This window comes from Pavona decussata, unplaced genomic scaffold (genome assembly GCF_977016875.1).
Source record: "Pavona decussata unplaced genomic scaffold, jaPavDecu1.1 SCAFFOLD_6, whole genome shotgun sequence".
Classification (NCBI taxonomy): domain Eukaryota; kingdom Metazoa; phylum Cnidaria; class Anthozoa; order Scleractinia; family Agariciidae; genus Pavona; species Pavona decussata.
In genome coordinates, this window is record NW_028145430.1 from 2101268 (window position 1) to 2128268 (window position 27001).

At 36.4% G+C, this 27001-nt stretch overlaps 1 protein-coding gene across 9 annotated transcripts in view; it reads left to right on the plus strand.

Annotated features, from left to right (window-relative positions):
* The first annotated feature begins 3765 nt into the window (after positions 1-3765).
* LOC146489134 (uncharacterized) overlaps positions 3766-27001 on the plus strand; it is a 101807-nt gene continuing 78571 nt past the window's right edge. For 2 of the 9 annotated variants that reach the window (XM_085105740.1, XM_085105756.1), the window contains exons 1-10: positions 3768-3980; positions 18227-18262; positions 18514-18555; positions 19500-19656; positions 19883-20055; positions 20717-20857; positions 21777-22015; positions 22602-22686; positions 23186-23345; positions 24706-24902. In XM_085105740.1, the coding sequence (XP_084961866.1) occupies positions 3956-3980; positions 18227-18262; positions 18514-18555; positions 19500-19656; positions 19883-20055; positions 20717-20857; positions 21777-22015; positions 22602-22686; positions 23186-23345; positions 24706-24902 (1255 nt within the window). In that variant the 5' untranslated portion in view covers positions 3768-3955. Of the gene's footprint in view, positions 3981-13995; positions 14036-18226; positions 18263-18513; positions 18556-19499; positions 19657-19882; positions 20056-20716; positions 20858-21776; positions 22016-22601; positions 22687-23185; positions 23346-24705; positions 24903-27001 lie in introns of those variants that run through there. The other 7 variants (XM_085105782.1, XM_085105763.1, XM_085105772.1 and 4 more) reach the window with 6 other exon arrangements.

A 27001-nucleotide genomic window follows, 5' to 3' on the forward strand; every position in this document is an offset into this window, starting at 1 on the left:
CTAATTGCGTGGAAACAGCTTGAGGGTAGACTACTTGCGGACCAGCGTCGGATACGCTTGTAAAGTTTCCGTCAATGTCAATATTTCTGTTAAAACTATGCCGCTCAGGTGGATTTTCCTCAAACTGCAGACAAGAAAACTCGCGCTCTGCTAACTTGAACTCCAAATCTGCCAACTCTGTCCTTTCCCGAGCTTCCTCTGCCTCTTTTTCGGCGTCGAGCTTCGTTAGTTCTAGTTGATGTTGAAATTCGAATTGCTTTTGTTTCATTTCAAGCTCCAATAACTTGACTTTCATTGCTATTGTCCTCGATCGTTTTCGCTCAGTTTGTTTTTCGACTAGAGCCGCTTTTTCTGCCGCGATTTTGGCTTCGCGAAGTCTCGAGCTCGCTGCACTTAACTTGGAAATTCGACTGCTCTGCGATTTCAACGATCCTCGAGGCGATGAAGTGTTGACACGGGGTAATTCTTCTGACACTTGTTTATTAAAATACGAAGCAGCTTCGATCGCGAAATGTTCGATCCTATCATCATACAGACGTTTTCTGACCTCTTGAGCCTCGTAAACGCCCTGGATTTCGTGACGTTCTACGCTGCTGTCACTGAGAAGAGCTTTGGCCCGCGCGACGTTGTCTCCATAATTCCTAAATGCATCAGACAAGGTGGCTTGCAGATTCCGCACTTGCACCAAGTTAGAAAAGTCTGCGAATAAATCATCAATTCGAGCACACACTTTAGACATTGTGGCGACATAGCCTCCTGCAGACCGTTTTAGACTGTTCAGCTTTTCGCGTACAACTCCTTCTTGGTCCTGCATCGAATTAGGCACTCTACTCCTGGAACTTGCTCGGATGGAACTTGCATTATCAGCTTCGATACCGTCCATGATCTTCAATTGGTATTTCACAATGAAGTGGCGAGGGCCACGAAGAGACTCACAGGTTTTCAATCCGCAATTTATTCATTCAAATCAAGGGGTTTGGTAAAATACCTATCAGAGAAAGTACAGGAAACAACTAAGAACGACTATAAAAAGAATAAACGCGAAAATGACAACTGAAACCAAAAATCAGGACGACTGAAAAAACACTTACCAATTGCTGGATTTAGGTAGGTGAGTGATAAAATGAAAGTGTTGAAAATATTATATACCACTGAATTTACATATAGTGCGAAAAATTGTTCAGGAAGGAATGAAGGGTGCAGGACACAATTAAAACGGATAAAGATACGGAAAACAAAAACTACATGGAAAAGTGTAAATTAACAAAAACCGCAACAAGGTAGCTATGCGACGAAGGTTGCGGCCGGGAAATGAACCAAGGTCTATCTCTGGTTTCCAACGCTGCGCTTAATTTAAAACTATTACCTTTTGATACATTCGGTTCACTTTTCGTATCATCCATTTTTGGCAAATAATATTAATTCCTGCATGTATTCTGTATTTTATTATATGCATCATTCGGCATGGCTAATAATATTTTTTGTTGTTCGTTTGTTTGTTTGTTTTTCTTTGTTTTTTTAACTTCTTTTATTTTTATTTTTGTTTGTTTGTTTGCATTATTATTATTATTATTATTATTATTATTATTATTATTATTATTATTATTATCATTATTATGTGCAGTTAATAAACGTATATGGATGCTAAAATAGAACCACATAGGGCGCGCAGGGTAACCTATGCGATCTTAAGGAACTATAAAAAGAAAATGCTGAGTTAAAAATTAGCGATAAAATATTAAAATCTCATAAAATGTAAAAGTTCTTTAATACCAAAACTATATCGAGCTTCTACGCTATTTCCTAAAGGAAAATCAATTGACGGTAGCTTTGAAAGTTCTCACTATGTTGAGAGAACTCGAAATGGTAGCCTTCTGCATCCTTCTCAATACGTCATAACCCTGCTGCCAAAGAGCTTTCTCATTATCAGGTCTACATCCGTTGACCATCCCCCAAGCACGTCAATGATTATTATTATTATTATTATTATTATTATTATTATTATTATTATTATTATTATTATTATTACTATTATTACTATTATTATTATTATTATTATTATTATTATTATTATTGCATAGTAACTTTATGAGAGAAAAAATTGGCTTGAAAGTAGTCTCTTTTTTCATCGAAATGAATTGTAAATAGTTTTAAATAGTTTTTTAATAGTTCTTTTTTCTACTTTTAACTTGTGAATAGCAATTTGCTTGGAATATGTTAATAAAGAGTTCTCGTTTTTAATAAAAAATATTATTATTATTATTATTATTATTATTATTATTATTATTATTATTATTATTACTATTATTATTATTATTGTTGTTTTCAGTCTTGCTGATGCACAGGTACATTGGCCGTTTTCACACTAGAGACGGATTATCCGTCTAAGACGGATAATCCGTCTTAGACGGATAATCCGTCTTGATGTGAAAACGGGACGGTCTTCAATTTGGACGTCTATTTAGACGGATTTTGAAAACGAATTTTCCGTCTTTCTAAGTCGGATAATTCGGATAATTCGGATAATGGCTGTCTGTCTTGAAAAAATAATAATAAAATAAAATAATAAGAAAAAAGCCGTGGAACTTATGGTTACGTCTCGCTAAACAAAACCCAACGCAGTTTTAGTTGCATGGAAAAAAAATATTTAAGACTGCATTGAATTCCTCCTGTTAGCTACAGTTTTCCTTGCTTTTTTAGGTCAAGGTAGTAAATTCCCAATTAAGTTATATATCCCACTGATAGTATCCTCTTGATACGTGACGATCAGTCAACCGGGCCTTGACGCATTTAAGAAAGTGGTGGTTTTAAGTCAAATCGAAGCACGTTTAGGACGTCCGTAAAACTACTTTATTAAGAATTTTAAGTATTTGCATGACGGTTTTCTCTTTCCGGTGAAAAAGAAAACCCTTCGAAACAACACGTGATTGTCAATCACTTTAAGTTATGGGTAGGCATATAAATTAAGTCTTAAGACAGTCCATTTCAAGAAACTCAGGAAAAAAATTAAGTTCCCGTAAAGGAAAGGTACTCGTTAATTGCCGCTTTTAAAAATTAAAACTGTACAACGCGCAAGGTAATTATAAAAGTCGCGATTAATCGAAACCATACCTCTGGCCGCCTATCCTTAAACCAGGGAAGTTTGGAGATCACTCATGAAGCTAGAGCAGTCTCGGCTACTCCACGAACAACTCTCATGCTTCCCTCGCGCTTTCCAAACTTCCCGCGTATCCTAAGTATGAACACAATGATTCTGAAATAAAAACGATTTATTATTTTTCTTTAATATAGGAGTACCGCTTCTCTTGTGGACATATCATTTTCCTTTTTGTATAAATTTATACATTTAAAACTTTATAGTCCTGTTGGGTTCTGTAAAAATTTGCGAGACAAATAGATGCTTGCAATTTCACTACGGATCCATGACCATGCGGGGTCACGCATGATTGAAGGGTTGGAGTTTCGTTTACGCACATTGCCCACGCAAATGAGTAAATTTGCATTTTGATCTCTTTGTAGACTTCGTTTCCAGCGATATTCAAGATAGAATTTGTATCCTAGTAACTCCTAAAACCTCATAGGAAGTATTTATAGGTATGTCTCCTTATTTAGGAATACAGCGAATCGAACATAACCTGGGACTGTAGATCGCTAAAAATTAATAGTATATTACGTCACGTTAAAAACATGTATTTTTTTTTTGTGGTTCAAACCGGCTGAGCTTGCAGGTATCATGGTAAAGTGAGAAATGTTTATCTTTTCATATTTTTCCGCCTTTTATGACGTATCTCATCTCGTTGTCACATTCTTGGCTTGTTTAGTGTTTCGTGACAATTTGTGATAATTACATGCAAAAACTCTTGCATTGTGCAAAGGCTTCGAGCCACACCGGCTATGTTTTTGAATGAACAAAATGTTACTTCGCTATGGCCAAGGTAAAGCCTATTGAGGGAGTATGAAATTGTTGCTGCCAGCATTCGGTAAGTAGAAAAATCAACTTAAGTCATACCAAAACTTTAAAAACGAAAATGAACAGCTTCCACTCAATAAGTGAACAACAGAAGTTTAGATAAAATTTGTTTCGATATGCATGTTGAAGTACAATTGATTCACGAATTTCCCAATTTAGCTCTCTCTTGCCCTTTCTACTAACGCAGACTGATCATTCGTCTTGTATTTTCATACGATTTTCATATTCGTATACGACAAGAATCGCCTTATATTGTCATTTTGATAAGAACAGGAGCATTAAGTAAAGCGGCGCTCTAACGCGTTAAGATGCGTTAAATCAGCAAAATGTTCGTGACTGAAGTCATTAGCAACCTTTTCAAACATTTTTTTTTTTGTGGTTTTTATGCATTTGTTAGAAATCAACCTCAGCAAAGAGTCTAAGATATCGTCCTTGACCCTCTAGGTTTGACTGAAAGAACCGTTTCCTCGCTTCATTTCGGTATTTTGATGACATTTGTAACTGTGGCATTGATGCACTGAAGCAATGGCTAAAATCCAGACCGCAAACCATTTTGCGATGTTGATTAAATCACAGATATTTTAAGAGAAGTCATTTCCCAGTTTCAAATTAAAGCAGCTTACTTGTGAGAGGTGGCGGTTAATCTAACTTTGTATCTCGAATACAAACCAATCTGCGGAAAAGCTGAAGAGTATTTGATTGCAGGTGTATATTTACATAAATACACAGCCTTGTACCAGCATGTTAAAATACGGACTAGGAACTACAAGACGCTTTTACCTTAGGATATTCAATACATTTCGAGCCTTCAGTGACTTTCTGGCCAACTCTTTCGCTCTTTTAATTCGCACGCGTTAGCTTCAGAAAAAGGGCGTTATTTGACTCCAACGCAAAAACCTACTTGAGATAATTATTTCATTGCGATTTTAGCTCCTTGTATATTTACTGATTTAAGGAAATGCAAACCCTCATGAAAGCATTCTACAAACTGTATCAGTGTTAACAGTTTATTCTCCAATCTGTGTATATTACATCTTTGGTCTTGAGACGAAATTTCCAATAATACTAAAAACACCTTTCTTTTATCTTAAGAAAATCTGAGTGAGTGGTAAATACATTGCTTCATGAATAACAGCAGAATTAATGAATTCATCTAAATGCTCGTGGTTCCCACTTCATTAAATTTTCTAACAAAATGTGAAGAGGCTTTAATAAAAAAGTGCCTTCGAACAGCCTTGCAAGGAAGGTACTATTGAATCGAATTAGCGTCACATTTTATAAGGGCTGATACTGCATTGATAGTTCGCATTGTGTTACCAAAATAAAATTGAGCTGCTACTCCATGTTGAGGTTATAGGATTTAATACAGAGAAAAAATCGTTTGGAATCGAGGTACGTAGCCTTTTCCCAGTTGTTACATAACGTTCTATTTCATCCAAGTTATGGGTTTCCCAGACACGGGATCCTTACCATCAAGTTCATGGACTTCTACGCCTTGGTTTGATCGCATTTATCAAGGCACTGAGAGAGACTAGGAGTATTGAAAGCCCTCCAATATTGCATCGATTGCCTCCTTTATGATCAGGCTTTCCTGGTATATATACTGGCTCCAAATGCTGGTCGGTCTGATTTAAGACTCGAGGAAGCCCAATCCTCAGATCCCTGATTTGACTATAGAGAGTTGGCAAAAAAAAAAAAAAAGAGCTTTTATTAAGATCCCATTACACGAAAATCTATTTGATTTCCTTTGTCTCGATGAAACCAGGCTAAAATTTAAAGGTTCGGCAACATGTAGAGCTCCAGTTTGAACGATTTAGTCTGATTTAGGGATATCGCAAGGTCATCAGTGAGCAAATGGGCGGTGGAATTTTTCTTATCAAATGAAAATTCATTGGAAGTGCGTCGATCTAGCTTGAAAATACTATACTTCCGTGAAAAAAGCGGCCTCCTGATATCATCTATATATCGGGGCCAAAATATATTTAGCATCAAGCTCAAGAGTTTCAGAAACTTGAAAGCTACAACACGTGCACCGAATTAGAAACAGAGATATTTGTTTTCTTGGGATCTATAAATTGTGATCGATCAAAACAAATAGCTACCAACTTACACAGAATAATAAGGATCCTACAAAAATTGCATGGAATTATCGATCCAGAGAAAGTATCCAATTTTGAAGAATTTATCGGCGCGGTTTGCGAAACGAACGGGATATAGGTAAATCATTTGATTTCGAGCCTTCGGGTCATGGATGAATGGATTTTAATTAGTTATAACTTCCGCAACGCGGCTAACGACACGCACGCGGGTTTCTAATAAAGATCTAACAGGACTTGACCGATTTTGCATTTTAACCATGCGGGTGCTTCTGCTTCTGATCAAAGGTTCTCATGAGCAGTGCGCTAAATGCGGAGGATATATTATAAAAATGTGGTCGTTGCATTTGGGCGTCACATGTTTACTTTGCTCTTATTTCTTGTTACAAAGACGATTGTTGTACGGAAAATGATAATTATGATAACTTATAGATTTCTGTGTGGTTATTAATAAACAGATGCAAACTAGTTGATAGCTGTAGGCACAGGGGCTGTTTAACGAGGCAGTTTGTTATAATATCCATAACAGTAAAACACACCAACTTATAACCAACGAATATAGCTTAGTGACCAAGTGACTTCAAATCTTTTCCTTTATTCGGTGGAGATGCATTCACTCGTTAAAAAAAATGCATGACAGTTCGTAGAGAATAGTTAAATACTCAGAGAGTAAAACAACGCGAGTTGTTCATTGTACATTTACCTCTGTTACATGCGCTTTTAAAGAATTTAGGACTCCTTTCAAGGTTAATGAAACGTGACGTCATGCCGAGGAACTTAAATTAATAAAGGCATTTGGTTAAGAATGGGAGCAACTTTGCAATTCTGCTCTGGCGCCACTGAGTTACACTGATTGTTTGCAAACTTAGCTTTGTTAAGGGCTCAGTAGGAATATTCATGTGAAATTAAACATTTGAGTTGTTTTACGTACTGCTTATGATGTAAGTGATAAAAAAAAAAACAACGTATACAGAGTACGCTGTCTTAGAGTCGTTTCATGGTACTGGTCTACAAAAATCCGCAAAATCATTGCTACTTTCGGAAATATACGTCATTGACATCTATATGTACGTCTATAACTTACAAGATCCTAGCCAGGACAATTCGCAAATGATGTCAGTTAAAGTGTATGTTTTGTTTTTTGTTTTTTTTTTTCGATTTTTTTACGGCATATTTCAAATGTGAGACTAATTATAGTCTAATTATTGGCATAGCCTTCCGTGCCGACAAACCTGTTTTGTGGTATTCAAAAGGTAATCACATGCATATATGAACTGAGTGTTCGGTCTCAAGGGGCACACCTTCTTAACGTCCGCGTAAGCAGTATCTCTAAAAGCAATTAACTATGCAGGTGACAGTTAAGTTAAACAGTTCAAAGGGACTTACGATTTAAAGGGGGTATATGATCACCGCACTAATATTGACCAACACTCTGATTTCAACGGAGGGTGAAAATGGGTGGTAAACTATCGTCAGTTGGTAGCCGCATTAAGTTATGTTTGGAAGTTGAGTGCATCTTCGCTGAATACAAATAACAAGAAGAGGTTGAAAATGCTTTGGAATAGTCGTGAAAGGAGATCACTATCAAATCACCAACGCTGCACTCTATAACGGCTGAAACTGCTTCAGTTTTATTGTGTGGTCAAATTGAAGACTAGACTAGGAAAGCACACACCTCATCTTCATTTCAGTTTCTCAGATTTTTATCACATCGCTGTCAATTTGAAATAGAATGACAAAAATACGTTTCAGATCGTTTGAGAACTTTGCTAGATACCGTATTTTTAGTCATTAGATTGTATATACGTGAGTAAACGGTCTGCTCCTAGTTAGATGAAAGAACCCCAAATTAACCATTCTTTGCAACTACAGTCGGTGACCCTCCATTAAGCAGCCACTTTCCAAAGTCCGGAATTATTTGTCAGTAAAGTGCTGTATTCGATAACTCTTTTAAACGACAACCTCTCTTAAGCGGCCGCGGCCACCTTTTTGCTGTCGCAAGTTTAGCAATTTTTTTTACCTCTATTAAGCGGCCAGCAAGTTATCTTTTCAAGCGAAATGGTGACAGATAATATGAAGGTGACAACTGATAACAACAAGAACGGCAATTTAATCTCCACTATAATGACACCGATCAACTCCGACACTTTGCCCAGTTTCACAGTTATCAGGTCCTTCCCCTACCTATCGGAAAGGCAAATGACTTGATCTGCTCGTTACAACTCCGAGCTCCACAACGGCAAACAGCAGTGAGGGATTATTCTAAATAAATCGTCCGTGAAATATTTTGAGCTAAAATTCTTACAGACTGTTGATGCAAAAAAGGCGTAAGAGACTTGTTGTTTTGTGACATAGATTTGCATATGTTTCTGTACAATTTTACTCAACAGTAATAAATACTGTACTTATGACTATATGCTCTCTGTGTTAGAGCTAGAACTTTGCACGGACTTGAAATGCGCAAATTCAGGGCACTTAATGTTTTGTTTCAATGACTTTTGCATTTATTAGTCACATACACTCTGTTTTTTTTTTTTTTTTTTTTTTTCTTTTTTTTATAAGAACGTCTAATTTTGTATCCGAGGCTGAATGTTCTTATATTTTTTGCGATTTGAGGCTGAAAACCTTCTTAAGGTGTTCTTAAATTACATGGTATACACTACATGTATTTCCGTAAATCAATGCCGACGTGACCAGGAAACTAAACCTATCAAAGTGCATTGCCTGCTGGGATATGGTACCAAGAACTGCTGATTATGACAAACCGAGATGTGTGGCACGTTCCTATAGAAAAGGTTCTTATAAAAACAAAACAAAAACAAACAGTGTATGTTCACTTTTCAACAAGCGTTTTGCTATATAGAGGCAATGAGATTACGTTGACTGCCATTTCTACCCAATTTATATTGTACCTCTATTAAATGGCCAACCTCTATTAAGCGGCCAGTTGTCAAAGTCCCCAGGGTGGCCGCTTAGTAGAGGTCCAACTGTAGCAAGCTTTCTTGTTTCGGCGATGTCAGCGGGAAACAAATTTTGGCGTTCCTGCAGTAAAGGATTCAGCGGCCTCTAACACGTCAAGAAATTATTCTCGTAGTTCCCTTTCTGTCCATTAAAAATCTGTCGCAGAGGTTTAAATGACCATGTTGCCCTTTTCTCTAGTAAAGTCGGCTCAACTCGTTAGTACTGCTGATGTCGTTTACCCTTTTATGATCATTTTATTGTGCCAAATTTACTGTCACATGGATATTATTGCTATTAGCGAATGACGACGTACGAAAACTATACCGTAACGTAAGCTGCTATTTCATACCCCGATTAAACAAAAACTATATATTGGTATCGTGCAGTAATACAGAGATAATGACAATGCGAGACAACTTTGGAGAATATAAAATTGTACCTGATTGTCAGGTAAAATATGTACATATTTCCGTTTGCAATTTCATAATGATAAGTGAACAGTTGAGTTTCATATGCTGGTGGATCGCAATGCCTAAGACAGGTTTGTTGTCCATCATAATGCAATAATACATTTGCTTTTTCGATTATAATTGCATTCGTTCTCAGTTTAGATTTTTTGTTTAACAAACGTGGTCTCATTTCACAGTATTTCCACAGAAATCCACCCTCCCCGCCTCCTCATTATTCCAAACACCACCTTCTATTTAGCAATCTTATCAAGATCAAGTAAAAAAGGTGGATTTATATTTATTAATTTTTGGTAAATGTCGATATTTGTCTGATATATAAGACTGCATAAGCTCATGATGAGTTATCGGCTATGGTTGATTGGATAAATTCAGTATGACTTCCGCAGTCGGCAACTGATGAAGCGTTTACGTTAAGATCACGCAAGCAGGTTTTACAAGGAACTCTTGACGCATTTGAATTTAGAATTTAAAGAGGATTCTTTTGTCTCAACAGTTTCAGATGAATCACTATTGAATTGAGTAAAATAACGCAAGAGGTCTATTGTTCAAGATATGCCAGGGACGTGCGTTCTCATAAATTAATGCTTTATCTTTATAAAAAAAAAAAAAAAAAATGCAAAACAGCAATTTTATATTAGGGTACAATTTATAACTAGAAATAAATTTAACGTTCTTTATCGCGATTTGGCGTAAGACTGTGGAATGAGATACCCCGTCGTATAACAGATTTACCTAAAATGAATTCAAAGTAGAAATTCGCCGGCTTCTCCTCAATATTCTGGTAAATAAAAACGACTATATTAAACCACCTATTGTAGTACAGAAAATGGGCTTCGTCAATTAGTTTCAACTCCTTTAATTTTTTTTAATTTTTGTTTTTCGTGAAGTTTACTCGTCATTCCTTTACCTCCCTTAAATTCTATTCGTTCTTTCCTTGATTATAATAACTGTAATTATACTTATCTTATCCTTAAACAGTTGTAAGTCTGGCCCGCCTAGATTAGCTCCCGCTACCTGTGGGTTTCTCATTTTGCTAAATGAACTTAAACTTCCACTTGAGCTTGAAGGGTGCTAAAAATCTTGTAACTGCTTTTGAAATTAACTTCAAGTTATATTAAAGCCTAAAAACAGATTTTTGCTTCCGTAACTTGGAATAATAGATACATGTGGTTTATTGTATGTGTTGCTTTTAGTAATATCGAGATAACACTTTTGATTTGGTTGTGGTATGAATTCATTAGAAGCATTTTGTTTAGGACCGAAGTACTGTAGAGGTTTCTTTCTGAAACAAGCTTTGCTACTCTAATTTGGTTTGATTGTTCCATTTTTTATTGTTTACTTCCCAATAAAAATAAACGGTTAAATCGCATCAATTGTTTACAATAGACTCGGTTTGTGCCACATTCTTTCAGCCTGTAGTAGTAGAAAAGCGTCTCAGTGGGAGTGTAGGTTTGACGGTAAACGGTTAAATTTTGCCGATTTTAAAGTTTGACGGTTATCAAGAGGAAATTTCTTCCATGAGTTAAAGTTAATATTAACTTTTGTGTTTTTAAATATTAATCGGTAATTGTCTTCTGAGGTTTTTTCTTTTTCTTTTTCTTTTTTTTTTTTTTTGGTCAGAAACATGTTATCGTTTTCAATGATAAGACAAGCAGAGACCGATACAACGTTTAATTACATTTTAGAGTGTACTATTTTTCGGCTGGCCAACCAACCTTCTTTAGTTACAATGGTGAGAATTTGTATTGGGACATGCACTTATGTTACAAGTATTTTCGCACTACGTAAACCTAAAGTGATTGACAGTATAAAAGATGAAGCAAATAAAATAATAAAAAAAGGAAAAAAGCTAGTAAATTTATTCGCGAATATTCAGGCCAATATTTAGTGTTAACACTAAATCTAAACCCACCACAGAAGCAGAACACTTCCTCTCCGCTATTCGCGAAGAAATTTACTAGCTTTTTTTTTTTCCCTTTTTTTATCTTATTTCATTGGCTTCATCTTTTATACTGTCAATCACTTTAGTTTTGCGTAGTTCCGTTATTGCGAAAATATTTGTTATATAAGCGTATGTCCCAATGCAAATTTTCACCATTTTACCTGAAGAAGGCTGGTTTGGCCAGCCGAAATATAGTACGCTCTAAAACGTAACTCTACGTTGTATCGGTCTCTGCTTCACTTATCATGTGTATTTGTCAAGCTGATCAGATCAACAATTGATCCAACGCATACCAGCAGGATTATCGTCCACGGTTGTTGCTTAGACATTTGCAAAAAACATTTTGAAGCCGGAAGTATTTCCCAACGGAAGTTAGTTTTGATGTCAGTTAATACACAAATTAAATAAGAAAGATCATAGATTGAGTAGATTTGGAAACATGGAAACTGGTTTACCAGTTACGACGACGATTCTTTGACAGACAGAAGCCGGGGATGAGCAACTGAAATAGTTATATTTGAAAAACCTTGAAACGGTTTGACAGCAAATAATAACTGCTTTTGTGACGGTTGACAGTAAAAATTACCCTTTTCTGACAGTGACGGTTAAATTTTAGGCTGTTTGACAGCTGCCAGTGGAATTATGATTTATTATAAATGAAAATTCGTTGGAAGTGAGTCGATCTAGCTTGAAAATACTATACTTTCGTGAATAAAGTGGCCTCCTGATATCCTCTGTATACCGGAGCCAAAAAGCTCAAGAGTTTCAGAAACTTGAAAGCTGCAACACGTGCACCGAATTAGTATCAGAGATATTTGTTTTTCTAGCCATCTATAAATTGTGATCAATGAAAACAAATAGCTACCAACTTACACAGAATGCTAACGACCCTACAAGAATTGCATGGAATCATCGATCCTGAGAAAGTATCCAATTTTGAAGAATCCATCGGCACGATTTGCGAAACGAACGAAATATAGGTACATCATTTGATTTCGAGCCTTCAGGTCATGGATGACTGGATTTTAATTAGTTATAACTTCCGCAACGCTAACGACAAGCACGCAGGTTTCTAATAAAGATCTAACAGGACTTGACAGATTTTGCATTTTAACCATGCGGGTGCTTCTGCTTCTGATCAAAGGTTCTCATGAGCAGTGCGCTAAATGCGGGGGATATATTATAAAAATGTGGTCGTTGCATTTGGGCGTCACATGTCTATTTTGCAGTTATTTCTTTTTACAAGAGGATTGTTGTACAGAACACGATAACTAGGATAACTTATAGATTTCTTATGTGGTCATAATAAACGGATGCAACAGGTTGATAACTGTAGGCACAGGGGCTGTTTAACGAGGCAGTTTGTCATAACATTCATAACCGGTAAAACACACCCACTTATAACCAACAAATAGAGCGTGAGCTTATAATTTAAAAAGGACGCTATGGAGCGTCTTAAAGCTTCCGCGCATACCAGTAAAACATAATTACTCACTAAAACATTTAGTAATACTTTTCTGGTAAGACAGATACCCTCGTGTTCTTTTGATCCGCTGTTATTTGCCATTTTACGGCTTAGTGACCTAGTGACTTCAACTCTTTTCCTTTATTCGTTTCATTGCATTCACTCGTAAAAGTAATTGCATGACAGTTTATAGAGAATAGTTAAATGCTCAGAGAGTGAAACAACGCGAGTTGTTCATTGTACATTACCTCTGTTACATGTGTTCTTAAAGAATTGAGACTTGATCCTTCTGAATGTTAATTAAAAGCGATGTCATGCCGAGGAACTTAAAAGAATGCTAAGAATGGGAGCAACTTTGCAATTCCGCTCTGACACAATTGAGTTAGCCAAATATTTCAGAAATTAGTTGTATACGCTGCTTCGTGAAAACAGTCAATTCATCACTATTAATATGCTTTAAACTTAGTTATTGGGGCATTCGCATTTTGTCCTAACCCGTACCAAAACCCTTTCACGATTTTTTATTTATTTATTTTTTTTTTGTAACAATTTATTGGATGTGCATATTTTATACCGTTGCCGTTGTATGGGAAGAGTGGTCATCTGACTGTTTGAAAATTTAGTTTTGTGAAGGGTGCAATAGGAATATTCATGTAAAATTGAACATTTGGGTTATTTTACGTATTTCTGCTTATAAAGTAAGTGATAAAAAACAGCGTACATAGAGGACGCTGCCTGAGAGCCGTTTCATGCCACTGATTTACAATCATCCGCTTTCAAAAATATACAACATTCACATCTGTATCTACTTCTATAACTTGCAAGATCCTAGGCAGGACGATTTGCAAATGATATTAGTTCAAGGGTATGTTTTGCTTTTTCTTTCGATTTTTTTACGACATATTTCAAATGTGAGACTAATTATTTTGTTTATAAATTATTCGCCAAGCATTCCGTGCCGACAAACCTGTTTTGTGGTATTTAAAACGTAATCACATGCATTTAAGGACTGAGTGTTCAGTGGCCATGCAAGGCCTCAAGGGGCTCACCTTCTTAACAGTGAAAACACTTTGCTGCGTAAGCAGTATCTCTAAGAGCGAGTAACTATGCAGGTGTCCTTGTTAATAACAGGTAAGTTAAACAGTTAAAAAGTACTAACGATTTAAACGGGGAAATGAACAGCGACTACCAAAATCGTTGAACGACAAAAATTTGATTAATTTTGGTTCGGATATGCATATTGAACGCTGCGGCTTTTTAGCTGAACTCTTTCCATATTCACTCCCTATAATTGAGAGTTTACTTCCAGGCTAGAACAAAATTCTCATACCTTTTCTCGAACGCAGATCCCTCATTCTCGTTTGTGACCCTATTGACGAGTCTTTGAGGCACGATTTAAAAGTGTTTGTCGTTCGATTTTTTTGAGGTAAACTTGAGACCGAGTCCAGTGGTTTAAGCTGTTTGTACGGAGCGGGATATTTCTCTTTCGTGTCGTATTTGATCACCGCACTAATATTGACCAACACTCTGATTTTAACGGAGGGTGAAAAATGGGTGGTAAACTATCGTCAGTTGGTAGCCGCATTAAGTTATGTTTGGATACAAGGTAGTGATTGCAGCTTCACTTAATACAAGTAACAAGAAGAGGTTGAAATGCCTTTGAATAGTCGTGAAGGGAAATTACTATCAGATCACCAGCGCTGCACACTGTAACGGCTGAAACTGCTTCAGTCTTATTGTGTGGTCAAATTCAAGACTAGACTAGGAAAGCACTGCACACCTCATCTTCATTTCAGTTTTTCAGATTTTTAAAATGACAAAAATACATTTCAGATCGTTTCAGAACTTTGCTAGATACCGTATATTTAGTCATTAGACTGTACATACGTGGGTAAGCAGTCTGCTTCGAGTTGGTTGAAAGAGCCCCAAATTAACCATTCTTTGCAACTTGCAAGCTTTCTTGTTTGGCGCTGTCTGCTGAAATGCCAATTAAGACAAGAAGCGGAAAAATAATTTTGGTGTTCCTGTAGTAAAGGATTCAGCAGCGTCTAACACGTTAAGAGATTATTCTCGTAGTTCTCGTTCTTTTCTTTAAAAATCTGTCACAGAGGTTTTAATGACCATGTTGCCCCTTTTGCTAGTGAAGTCGGCTCGACTCGTTAGTTAGTACTGCTGATGTCGTTTACCCTTTTATGATCATTTTATTGTGCCACATTTACTGTCACAAGAAAGCGATTTGGTATTAGCAAATGACGACGTAAGAAAACTATACTATAACTTAAGCGTCTATATATTTCATACCCCGATTGAACAAAAACTATTGGTGTATACTATACAGAGATAATGAGAATGCGAAACAACTTTGGAGAATATAAAATTGTACCTGATTGTCAGGTATTGTCAGGTTAAAGTCCACACAGCGACTGCCAAGGGGGGATGGAGGAGGAGGAGGAGGAGGTGCCTTTTACTCAACTCACTTGAAACAGTAGTTCTCTTGTGTAAAGCTTTTGCCGCCACCCCTAGAAACGTACGCGTAGTGCATTTAGTATTAAAATTCGTGATTTATCTTGCCAAATTAACAAAAGCTTTTTTTTTTTAAATTCCTAAACGATCCTGAATTATAGCTAACAATGACGCCAATAACGAGTTATATAATTCTGCTGCTGTGGATAAAGAGAGGCGACGCAATCACCTTTCGAGTGAAGGTCTTTGAGAGTTTACTGGCTAGGTCGGAAATTTTAGTTTCTGGATAAGTTTCTTCATAAATACTCTGACGCTAACTTGATATTGTCGCCTTTGCTAAATGTACATATGCGTTGCTGCAAATATGTACATAGTTCCGTTTGCAATTTCATAATGATTAGTGTACATTTGAGCTTCATATGCTGGTGGATCGCAATGCCCAAGACAGGTTTGTAGTCCCTCATAATGCAATAATGCATTTGCTTTTTCGATTGTAGTTACACTCGTTCTCCCTCCCCCCTCATTTTTCCAAACACCACCTTCTACTTATTTTTAGTGTTTAGTCGGTTGTGAAAACAACAGCCTAATGTTGCAGCCTTGGGGCGAGGAACGCCTAATGTTTCATGCAGCTATCTCTGAGTAAAATTCTGCAAACATTTTTATATAAAGCAACTTAACAAAGATTAAGTAAAAAAGGCGGATTTATATTTATCAATTTTTGGTAAATGTTGATATTTGTCTGATATATAAGACTACATAAGCTCATAAAGAGTTATCGGCTATGGTTTGTTGGATAAATTCAATATGTCTTCCGCAGTCTGCGACTGATGAAGCGTTTACGTTAAGATCACGCAAGCGGGTTTTACAAGGACCTTATGACGCATTTGATTTAGCATTTAAAGAGTATTCTTTTGTCTTAACAGTTTGAGATGAATTACTATTGAATTGAGTAAAATAACTCGAGAGGGCTATTGTTTCAAAATATGTAAGGGGCGTGCGTTCTCATAAATTAAAGCTTCATCTTTATAAAAACATGCAAAACGGCAATATTATATTAGGGTACTAAAAATCTTTTAAGTGCTTTTGAAATTAGCTTCAAGTTATATCAAAGTTTAAAAATAGAGTTTTGCTTTCGTATCTTGGAAAAATAGATACATGTGGTTTATTGTAAACTATGTGTTGTCAGCTAGCAATATTTAGAGAGCACTTTTGTTATGCTTGTGGTATGTATCCATTAGAAACACTTTGTTTAGTACTGAAGTTCTGATTTCTTCCTGAAACAGGCTTTGCTACTCTAATTTGGTTTGATGGTTCCATTTTTCATTGTTTACTTACCACTAAAAATAAACGGTTAAATCGCGTCAATTGTTCACGATAGACTCGGTTTGTGCCATATTCTTTCAGCCTGTAGTAGTAGAAAAGGGACTCAATGGGGGTGTAGGTTTGACGGTAACGGGTTAAATGTTGCCGATTTTGAAGGTTGACGGTTATCAAGAGGAAATTTCTCCCATGAGTTTTTAAGTATTAACCGGCAATTGTCTACTGGAGGTTTTTTTTTTTTTTTTTGGTTGGAAACACGTTATCGATATAGTAAGGCATTAACATTTTTAATGATAGAGAAGCAGAGACCGATACAACGTAGAATTACGTTTTAGAGTGTACTATATCATGGCTGGCCAAACCAACTCTCTTTAGTTACAGTGGTGAGAATTTGCATTGGGACGTGCGCTTATATTAAAAGTATTTTCGCAATAACAGAACTACCCAAAACTAAAGTGATTGACAGTATAAAAGATGAAGCAAATGAAATAATAATAACAAAAAAAAAAAAAAAGCTAGTAAATTTCTTTGCGAATATTTATACACATGGCTTGAATATTCGCGAAGAAATTTACTAGCTTTTTTTTCCCTTTTTTTTTTATCTTATTTCATTTACTTTAGTTTTGGGTAGCTCCGTTATTGCGAAAATACTTGTAATATAAGCGCATGTCCCAATGCGAATTCCCACCATTGTACCTGAAGAAGGCTGGTTTGGCCAGCCGAAATATTAGTACACTCAAAAACGTAATTCTACGTTGTATCGGTCTTTGCTTCTCTTATCATTCGTATTTGTTAAGTCGATCAAATCAACAACTGATCGATCCAACGTATACCAGCAGGAATATCTTCCACGGTTGTTGCTGAGACATTAAATATTTTGAAGCCGGAAGTATTTCCCGACGGCAGTTAGTTGTGATGTCAGTTAACACGCAAATTTAATGGGGAAGATCATTGAGTGAGTAGATTTGGGAGCATGCAAACTGGTTTACTAGTTACGACGACGATTCTTTGACAGCCAGAAGTCCGGGATGAGCAACTGAAATCGTCATATTTGAAAAACTGTGAAACCGTTTGACGGCAAATAATAACTGCTTTTGTGACAGTTGACGGGAAAAATTACCCTTTTTTTACGGTTGACGGTTAAATTTTAGGCTGCCGGTTAACTTAATTGAGAGTGCCTAATAAACGTTGGTAAGTCGTGTCCGTATTTAAGGGGCGGAGTAGGAAGGGAAGGTGAAGTATTGCTAGGTATACAACAGACGGATTTCTGTTACTACTGCTCAATCAATCTGCCCAATTAGTGTTGCCTACCAGGCCTGTATATGGTGTCCCAACGCCATTCGTTTAGACTCCTAAAGGTGTTCTTGGTCATTGTGATGTGGACAATATATTCGTCCAAATAATTAAACTATAGAAGCGCGAATGCACGGAATAACACAGACATGGGACAATGTACAATGAAGGCAACACTGAGGCTTGATGGCCGATACTTGAGTCAAATTATTCATTCTGATCGAATTTGTTTCTGATCTTTTGCAGTTTTAATTTTTGCCCATCTGGCTGACCTAGGGCATGGTGAGTATTTTGATAAATGTCCGGTGGTTAACCGGATTTTATTAAAGTAGTATTATGTATTATGTATAAGTACCGTTCATCCAACATATCTACTATCAGATGTTGAGAAGTTTTCTTTTTAGCGTTTAGGGTTAAAATGCCAAAGTGTCTAATCCCATTTACTATACGAGCATCACAAAAGCAAAACATTATAAATGACATTAATTTCAAGTTTAAAAGTCATTTACGGTTGTATTTTTATTTTGTCATAGGATTCTCCACAGGAGCTCCTTACACAACTCCTCAATCGTCTGGTAAATGATGTTTAATTTAGCGCCACCCTATAAAAGGACATAATCAGTACTAAATTTGCTTTGTCCTGGAGTTTCCGCATTCCCAAGCGCTACTGTTTCCCCTAAATTCTGTGGAAATGGACGAAAGGCACTTTAAGTAATAGTTTCCAGCAGAATCTTTGGTGACAAAATAATATTTACATTTTACCACATCAGCATATATCAAAACAAAAGCTACGAACAAATGGAAACCAGAAACTAAGAACATGCCAGTATTAGTAACAAGTGTTCATATTAGTGTGGTATGTTCAGTATTTTCGGAGAAATTAGCTTAGCAAACTGCAACATTTACAACCCCGTCATACTGATTCCTTGTAAAATCTTTACAGTTTTATGATTCAGTTCTGTAAATCTTTATAACATAGCGTTCTCAAATTTTTCCCTCAAACTAAGTTTGCCTGCGAGCTTTATAAATTTGTGGAGTGTATTTATCTGTAGCTAGTCATATAGTTTTTTTCCGTTTGTGCCAAACAGGTAACAAAGATCCTCCTATTAAGCGATCGGTGGTGATCGACATGTGGAATGAAAATTATACTGTTGAACAATAACAAATGACATCACACAAAGTTTTCAAAATAGCATCAAGTTCTCGTTGGATACAACGTTTTATTTGTAAAGCGCACTTAAAAAACGACAACAACAACAACAACTTAAAAATGCGTTTGAACGAACTGAAAGAGATGCAGTTAACTATCTAGTCATTTTAAGTTTATTGCTGCAGAAAGTGATATACAGCCATTTGTTGTTTGTTCAGTCATCCACATCTCGTCCTGCTTAAGAGCTCAGAAACTGACATATTTTTTTTATTTTTTGTCTTGTTTGAATTAATCACTTAATTGATTAATTAATTGATTGATTGATTGATTGATTGATTGATTAATTTACTATTATTTTACTTTTAACAGATTGTGGTTTTGTCGTAAACAACATACTAAGAAGTCCCGGATATCCAAACTATTATCCAAACAACAAGGACTGCTTTTATCGGGTTCCCATTCCAAGTGAAAAGGAGCTGAAGATCATATTTAACTATTTCTCTTTGGAGAGTGCTTCATCTTGCGGGTATGCGCGGAAATCAGTTCCTTTCCTAAAGAATATTTGGTACATTTGGGTGGTGGAGTGTCTAAACACTCCTTCGTTGTCCAAGGGTTCAATAATGCTATCTAAGACGAGCTAAAATCCTTCCCTTGGGAAAGTTGTGAGGCATTTAAAGGCCTGAATGAGGGACATTGTACACAGAGCGAATTTCTTTTCCTCAAACCTAGATATATTATGTACTTTTCCATAGATACGACTATCTAAGGATTACCAATGATGCAAGCCAGACCATCGGTACGTACTGTGGTACGCGAACTGGACAAATCGTCGGTGTAACAGGGAGCTATGCTGAGTTCTCTTTTCATTCAGATGGGAGTGTTCGATACCGTGGATACGAACTGTTTCTCTCTTATGTTACTAGCCGTAAGTACACTAATTTTATAATCCTTTTTTTTTCTGAAAATTCGAATATAGGAATATTAATCTGAGATAACGATATATACGATTTATTGCTCTATTATTGGTAGTTAAGGCAAGGCATTAACTGGTACTGTCTTTGGGCGTAAGGCTTGCTCTAGCTTTTTGCGTGTACAATTTGAAAAAGATTGCCAAAATACAAATGTTATTCAACTTTAAGAGAGGTTCCATCCCTTAACTCTGAACCCCTTCGTCCTCCTGCTCACCTCTCAATCCCCAGTAGACATTTAAACATGGAGAGTGCAGCAGTTTTGACCAGCTTACGAACAATGTCGATTTGATCGAAAAGCAATCAATGTGAAAGCCACATTGATTGTATTAAAACAAGGGTGCAATTTCGACTGCAGAAACCTTTTAAAAGGTTTTTTTTGTGCGCGTGTTCTTTGTGTAGTTCGAGTTCTTCTATGCTCTCAATATATTATTTTTATAAGAATCCAAACATTGTTAAACAGTCCCGTTTTACCTACGCATAGATTCGAGCGAATAGGCAAGCACGTTTGTTTTGTTTATGTTTCTTCTTACGGTAGATACATGCCCTGGTAAATTATTTTTCATTTTATGTCATGAATAATAACTACATTGATGACAATTCCGATTTTCCCGTCAGCTTGGGCTGCATGCAACTTTGATTCTGGATTGTGTCCTGGCTGGCGTCAGTCTTACTCAGATGTCTTTGACTGGACACGGCGTTCAGGCTCAACTCCATCTTCTGGTACCGGTCCCTCCTCAGATCACACAAGCGGATCAGGTATTTTCTCCTCATTCAAATGGATACAACCCTTATACCTTTCAGATCAAAACTGCAGATAAACAGCAGTTAGATATCTGGGGGAACCGCTCAGCTCTTATTAGGGCTCACACAATTGGCTGAGCAGCAAAGGGATAGACTCTAGCCCTAATGTTCTAAAAAGTATCGTGCAATCTGGAAAACCTTCAAACAATGTACTCTTTTTGAAAGTCGTGTTGTTTTCTATTACTGATCAGAATGTCGTTTGTTTTAGCAGTAAGTGTTCTATTTGATATGTGCAATAATATCTCATCGAATTATAATATTTGACTGACCGCATAGGGTTTGGGTTATGAACTTTGTTTCCCAACAAATGAAGTTACAAATAATCGAATACCCAAACAGAACGCATTTGACATTGCTGATTCTAGCAATATGCTGAACGCAAGTCAGATATGAACTTAGAAAATGATGTAGCCGGTCACGAATGCTTCAAATTGATTCCTTTCAGGCACTCCTAAGTTTTAATGAAAAGTCAACAAAAAAATCAAAAGGCATCACAAAATACCATGTGAAAAACTGGCATTATTCTCTTCAAGAGTAAGAAAGGCACGGCTTTTAACAAGAATTAAAATATCATTTGTTGGCCTTAAAGCTAAAGTACAGTAGACCGTGAAAAATTAATACTGTTACGTGACTACGTTTTCAATCTAGAAGTATTACACGAGAGTGCATAAAGGGTAAAATGGAAACTGTAAATTCTCCCTTTTTTCTCTGGGAAAATGCAATTTGGTCACTAAATTTAGGCGCTTAGAACGGATCTGGGACTAATTTTTGGGCTGGTAAATGGAATTTGGATTATCTTACATTGGAGCAGAAATTTATCTGAAATTTACGTCTTTTTTGAAGGTCATCTTTTTTTCTTCGTATTTTTGGATAGGGTATTACATGTACATCGAAACGTCACCTAGATCATACGGAGATAACGCAAAACTGGAGTTCTCAGTTCCAAGCTCTGACGTTGGGAAAGGGTCCTGTTTGATATTTTATTACCACATGTATGGGGCAACAATAAACACTCTCAACGTCTATAACGGAAACAGCATAGTTTTTACAAAGTCAAGACAACAAGGATATCAATGGTTTAAGGCTAAACTTGCATTAACCTTGCAGAATAAAGTAAGTTGTGCATCTCAATTCAGTGGTGTTTTTTTTTTTTTCAACAATAGCTATTTCAGTACGAAACATTTTCGTGGCATTAATTACGATGATAGGCAAAAAAGCAGCGATATAGTATTTGGAATCTGTAATACTTACTCTAGAATAATGTGTACCAAAACAAGAACGGTATGGAACAGATGGAGGCAGAGTTGCTCATTCTCAGACCTATATACGTATCAAAAGCGGACTTTACCCCCCTCTCCACGTCCCCACCTCCCTCTCAAATCAACAACTATTATTCTTTAATTTAGGAAGGACGTTAAAGAAAATGGAAATTATTCGTTATTTTTGTTTAGTCTTTAATTCAAATTATAGTAAAACGAATAAATACTTGATGATTATCGAATGGAGAACCCTTTGTGATTGCAGCGGCTCCGAGTTTATATTTTACAGTCCATGGGTTTAATTTGAATGGACCATTTTCTCCTTTGTTGTTTGCTTATTTAATTCTTAGCAGATTTTTTTCCCGAAAAACACCAAATATAGACTGGAGAAACATCTGTTAGTCATTTTCTGAAAATGAACGGGTCAATCTACCACTTAGATTACTTTCGAGGGAATTAGAGGTTCATCCTACACTGGCGATGTTGCCATTGACGATGTGACATTCACCAACGGAACTTGCCAAGGTAAGTGCAATTCTTCAGAATCGGATTTGTTTACGGAAATAATTTTCTCAGCATATTTTTTTTTTCAATCCATGCCTAATGAGATTAGATTTGGACAAACATTTAAGAACAACAGCGTTACGATCTCGCCATGACATCATTTTAAGTGACAAAAATTAAGTTCAAACAGTCTAATGTTTAGACAAATGTAAATGCTTAATCACCTCACACCTCTCACCGCATACATAAGACTGTTTGAACTTTATTTTTGTCACTTGAAAATGATTTCATGGCGACATCGCTGTGCAAAACTCTTACCGCTATTTTTTTTATTCTAAATTATTTTATTTTAAAGTTTATTCCAGTAGTTACTACAAAGATACGCCTTCCATCATAAGTTAGATATAACGGTTCCGAACTAAAATATGAAACGAGTCTAGTCACATCAAACAAACGGTAACTTATTGCAAACGAAAGCTTAGCACAATTACTTGATGACACTTTAATATGTTCTTTTTAGATTGCAAGGAAGTTTCAAACCTACCCTTTAGAAGATTGTACATCAGATACAGTGATCAGTTTGACCCGCATTGCAGCTGGATTATTACAAATACTGGATTGACTCAGCCTGTTGCTGTTATTTGGATTCAGCGAACATACTTGGGGGATTGTAGCCTGAGGTATCTGTATCCTTGTTTCACTTAAATGAAGCAAACTGACATTTACTTATAAGGATTGGTTTAAACGACCCTTTATTTAGTAAACAATTAATAGGAACGAAGAGTCAACCTGTTGTAAAGATTCCTTCGACATCGTCAGCAAAACTAGAACTTCTGTGGAAGAAAGCTAAGATTTTTAAGGCTCTCCTAAAGTACGCTTAAGCTCTTTGAAGTGTATAATGAATAGGTCCACCTTGCCAGTAAATAAATGCTTTCTTCTGAATGTTGGAAGACATTGTTATGTTCAAAATCTGCCGTTTCGTTAACTATGAGTTCTGTTTTCTCATTGCAAACATTTTCGCTTGGTGAGAATCGTTTTCTAGGCCTATACAAGATGTAACATCGTAAGCAGCTGGAGGGCAAATCTTTTTAAGTAAAGGCCATACTTTTCACTTATTTTTCTTTTCAGTTTTTCTTCAAATAAAAATGATATCCAAAGAGTTAAAATAGGTCATGTTCTTGGTGTATAATTCTGAGCAAAATTCAAAACAACCAGGTCCCAAAGATTACCACTTAACGTAATGGCAGATTCAACATCTACACGTACCAATTGTTCTTTTTTTAACTCGCGAATGCGAGCATGCGCAATGAACGAGTTATAGCAATGGTACAGTTTTACTTGGTTGGTTGGTTGGTTCATTTGTTAACTTTCGGACATGTGCAGTGAATGAGTTTTAAATTCAATTAGTGGAAGAAACACGCGAAAATTTTTTGTTCACTGAGCATCAGAATTATCTTATTGAATGTGTAGAGAATAATTAGACAATCATTTTAGTGTAAGAATGGAGATTTTTCGTTGAATCTGAGCACAGTCATAACTTTTTTTTTCAGTTTGTCAGAAAGTCTGGAGTCGTAAACTCAATTAGTGAAAAAAACAAAACACGAGAAATATTTTTCACGACACATCAGAATAATCTTATTCAGTCTGTAGAGAAAAATTTGACAATCATTTTAGTGCAAGAATGAAGATTTTTCGTTGAATCTCAGCAAAGTTTAATTTTTCTTTCGTTTTTCCACAAAGAGCGGTGTCTTAAATTCAATTAGTGAAGTGTCGGCTGAACTTTGAATTAAAAAAAAAATAAAAGAAACAGGTGAAAAATTTTTAATCGGCGCATCACAATAACCTCATTCAATGAGTAGGGAATAAGTTTACAATCATTTTTATAGTACAAGAATGGTTATTTCTCGTTACATAATCGGGCAAAGATATAATTTCTTTTAACTTTCAAGGAAGTGTCCGTAGCCATTTTAATTTCAATTATTGATGTGTCATCTGCATTTACGAGTTGGCTCACAGTAGCCTTTTATTTCTATTTTGCAGTGAGTATGTCAAAGTATTTAACGGAAATGGAACACAGGTCTTCGTTCGACAGGGTTGTGGTTCAAATTTCATCCTTGGCACACTTCTGGAGATACCATTTGGAAAATCGAGAAACGTCACGATCCAGGTGTCACTTGTATCCGCAAGTAGCTACGTAAAACTTGATTATGGAACCTTGAATAAAAGCTTGAATTCAGGTAAGCAGTGTAACTTGAACCTTTTTCCGTTACTTCAGGTGCCTATGAAGTAATTTTTTTTTCGTTTTTTTGAAGTTTACCATGTCTTAATTACGAAATTATAATAGAAATGCGCCAGGAAAAACAATAAGATGCTTTTTTAGTCGTACAAAGTAGCCCAAAATGAGAAAAAATGTGTCCCGGGCACTGGGAACTAGTTTAGCGTTTGTTTACAACGCATCTCGCCTTGTTGTTACACAGAATCACCCAATATTCTTATCGCGAAAATTTTCGTGTTCAAGGTTCTCCCAAAAAAAAAAATGTCGGACAATGACCAAGTAATGTCCTTTACCGAAACTTTTCTAACGGATATCTGAAAGACTCAAGCGATTCAGGCAAAATGGATGTTGTTGCAATCGTTCGACCCGATGCAGATCATACTGGCGTCGAACAGCTCAAGAATAAGACGAGGACGAAGATCAAGATGGCCTTACCGCTACCGTTCTGCGCGCTTGATTCGAAGGCGACGTTTCAGTGAATGATTGTTTAGTACTTGGATATATTTTGCCGAAATAAAAAGGTAAAGAATCTTCTAGTTTGCTGGAAATTGTCTCTCCAAACTCGATTTTGTTCGATTTGAGAACGCGACTGACAGAGCACAGATGCTGCAAATGGAAATTGCACTGGCCCGTCAAACTCACTTTTGATGGAAGTAATAGTTTTTAAAAGTCAGATCGAACGCGTTAACTCACAAAGCATGATGAATTTTCTGCGATGAGCAACAGAATGGTCCTTACGCAAGATCTTAATTTGACCCGGCTAAGCGACTCCCGCTGTGTGTCTGTTGCGTTGATAAAAGCCTTTGGAGTTTTGCTTTCTTTTTTAAGAGATTCTTCCATTTTGATTAAAATGTGGTGTGACCGCTAGTAATCGTGAGGGGAAATGCTCAAATATACTGAAAGGATGTTTTCTTACTGTCTGTTAGGATTAGTTTTCAATCTGCATGACAATGTGTGTGCTACAATTCCCGGGTACAATTGTGGCTTTGTGGCATTTGTTTAGGTTTATTGGCACGAATTAAGCAAGATTTCCATAAATGTTATCTGCCGAGACTGAGGATCCGTGGATTTCTCTACCCGTGATTTCCTGATTATGCTATTTAACTGCAGTAAGATTGCAGGATGTTTGTTTATCACAGATATAAGAGTGTAATATATCCACACACAGCTGATCATCGTTGTCGTTTGCTTTCGAGAGCTATGGCTTGAATCTTTCCTGTGAATTCGGGCAAACCGAATCTACTTCTACCGTAAAGTTTCGTCTCTCGGGAAGTAATGTATTCTTATTCCCGGCATGCCAATTATTTTTAGTGCAGTTTGTCATATTGGAGTTACCAGCCGCATAATAAGTCGCCGAGATCGAGGAAACTCCCTTCGCCGCCATGACACTCGAGTGTTCCAAAGTATTTTCTACGTCACAACCTTGTAATACTATCGTTTTGGCCCCGCGCTACATGGAGACACTTTCCGGCGCTAAATTCGAACCTTTCAGGGATCATAATTGCGATTTGAGAGGGTTTTGTTCAGTAAAACCCACATATTCAGACCGAGAAATTCATTAACTAACAAATCGTGAATGTTTTTTTTTTATTTCATATGCACTTTCAGTCTTTATGGATATTTACTGTTATGTTATTAACGATTCCAATGGCTGCATTTTATTAATATAGACCTCTTTCATAATGGAGGGCATAATTAGTATTCTTTTATGTGCATGCAAATAAGCCTTCTTGACCTCGCTTTTGAGTGAAAATACTTTTGTTTTTACACATGCTAGCGAGGCCAGGAAGGCTAATTTAAATGCATACAAAAGAATAACAATTAAGCCCTCCATTTATGAAAGAGGTCTATGCCCTTCACTTTTGTGGTCTTATACAATATGGTATGGTATGTTATTACTTATATTAACCCTATTAAGACCGTTTTTGTTGTTGTTGTTGTTGTTGTTTTTTTTTTATCATCTTCATTCGCGGTCGGCAATGAGAAGGGAAAAATATGAGTTTATAATTACCTTACCATTGCCAAACGGTGGCCTTGGATCCGCTATTTTGGATTTCTGTA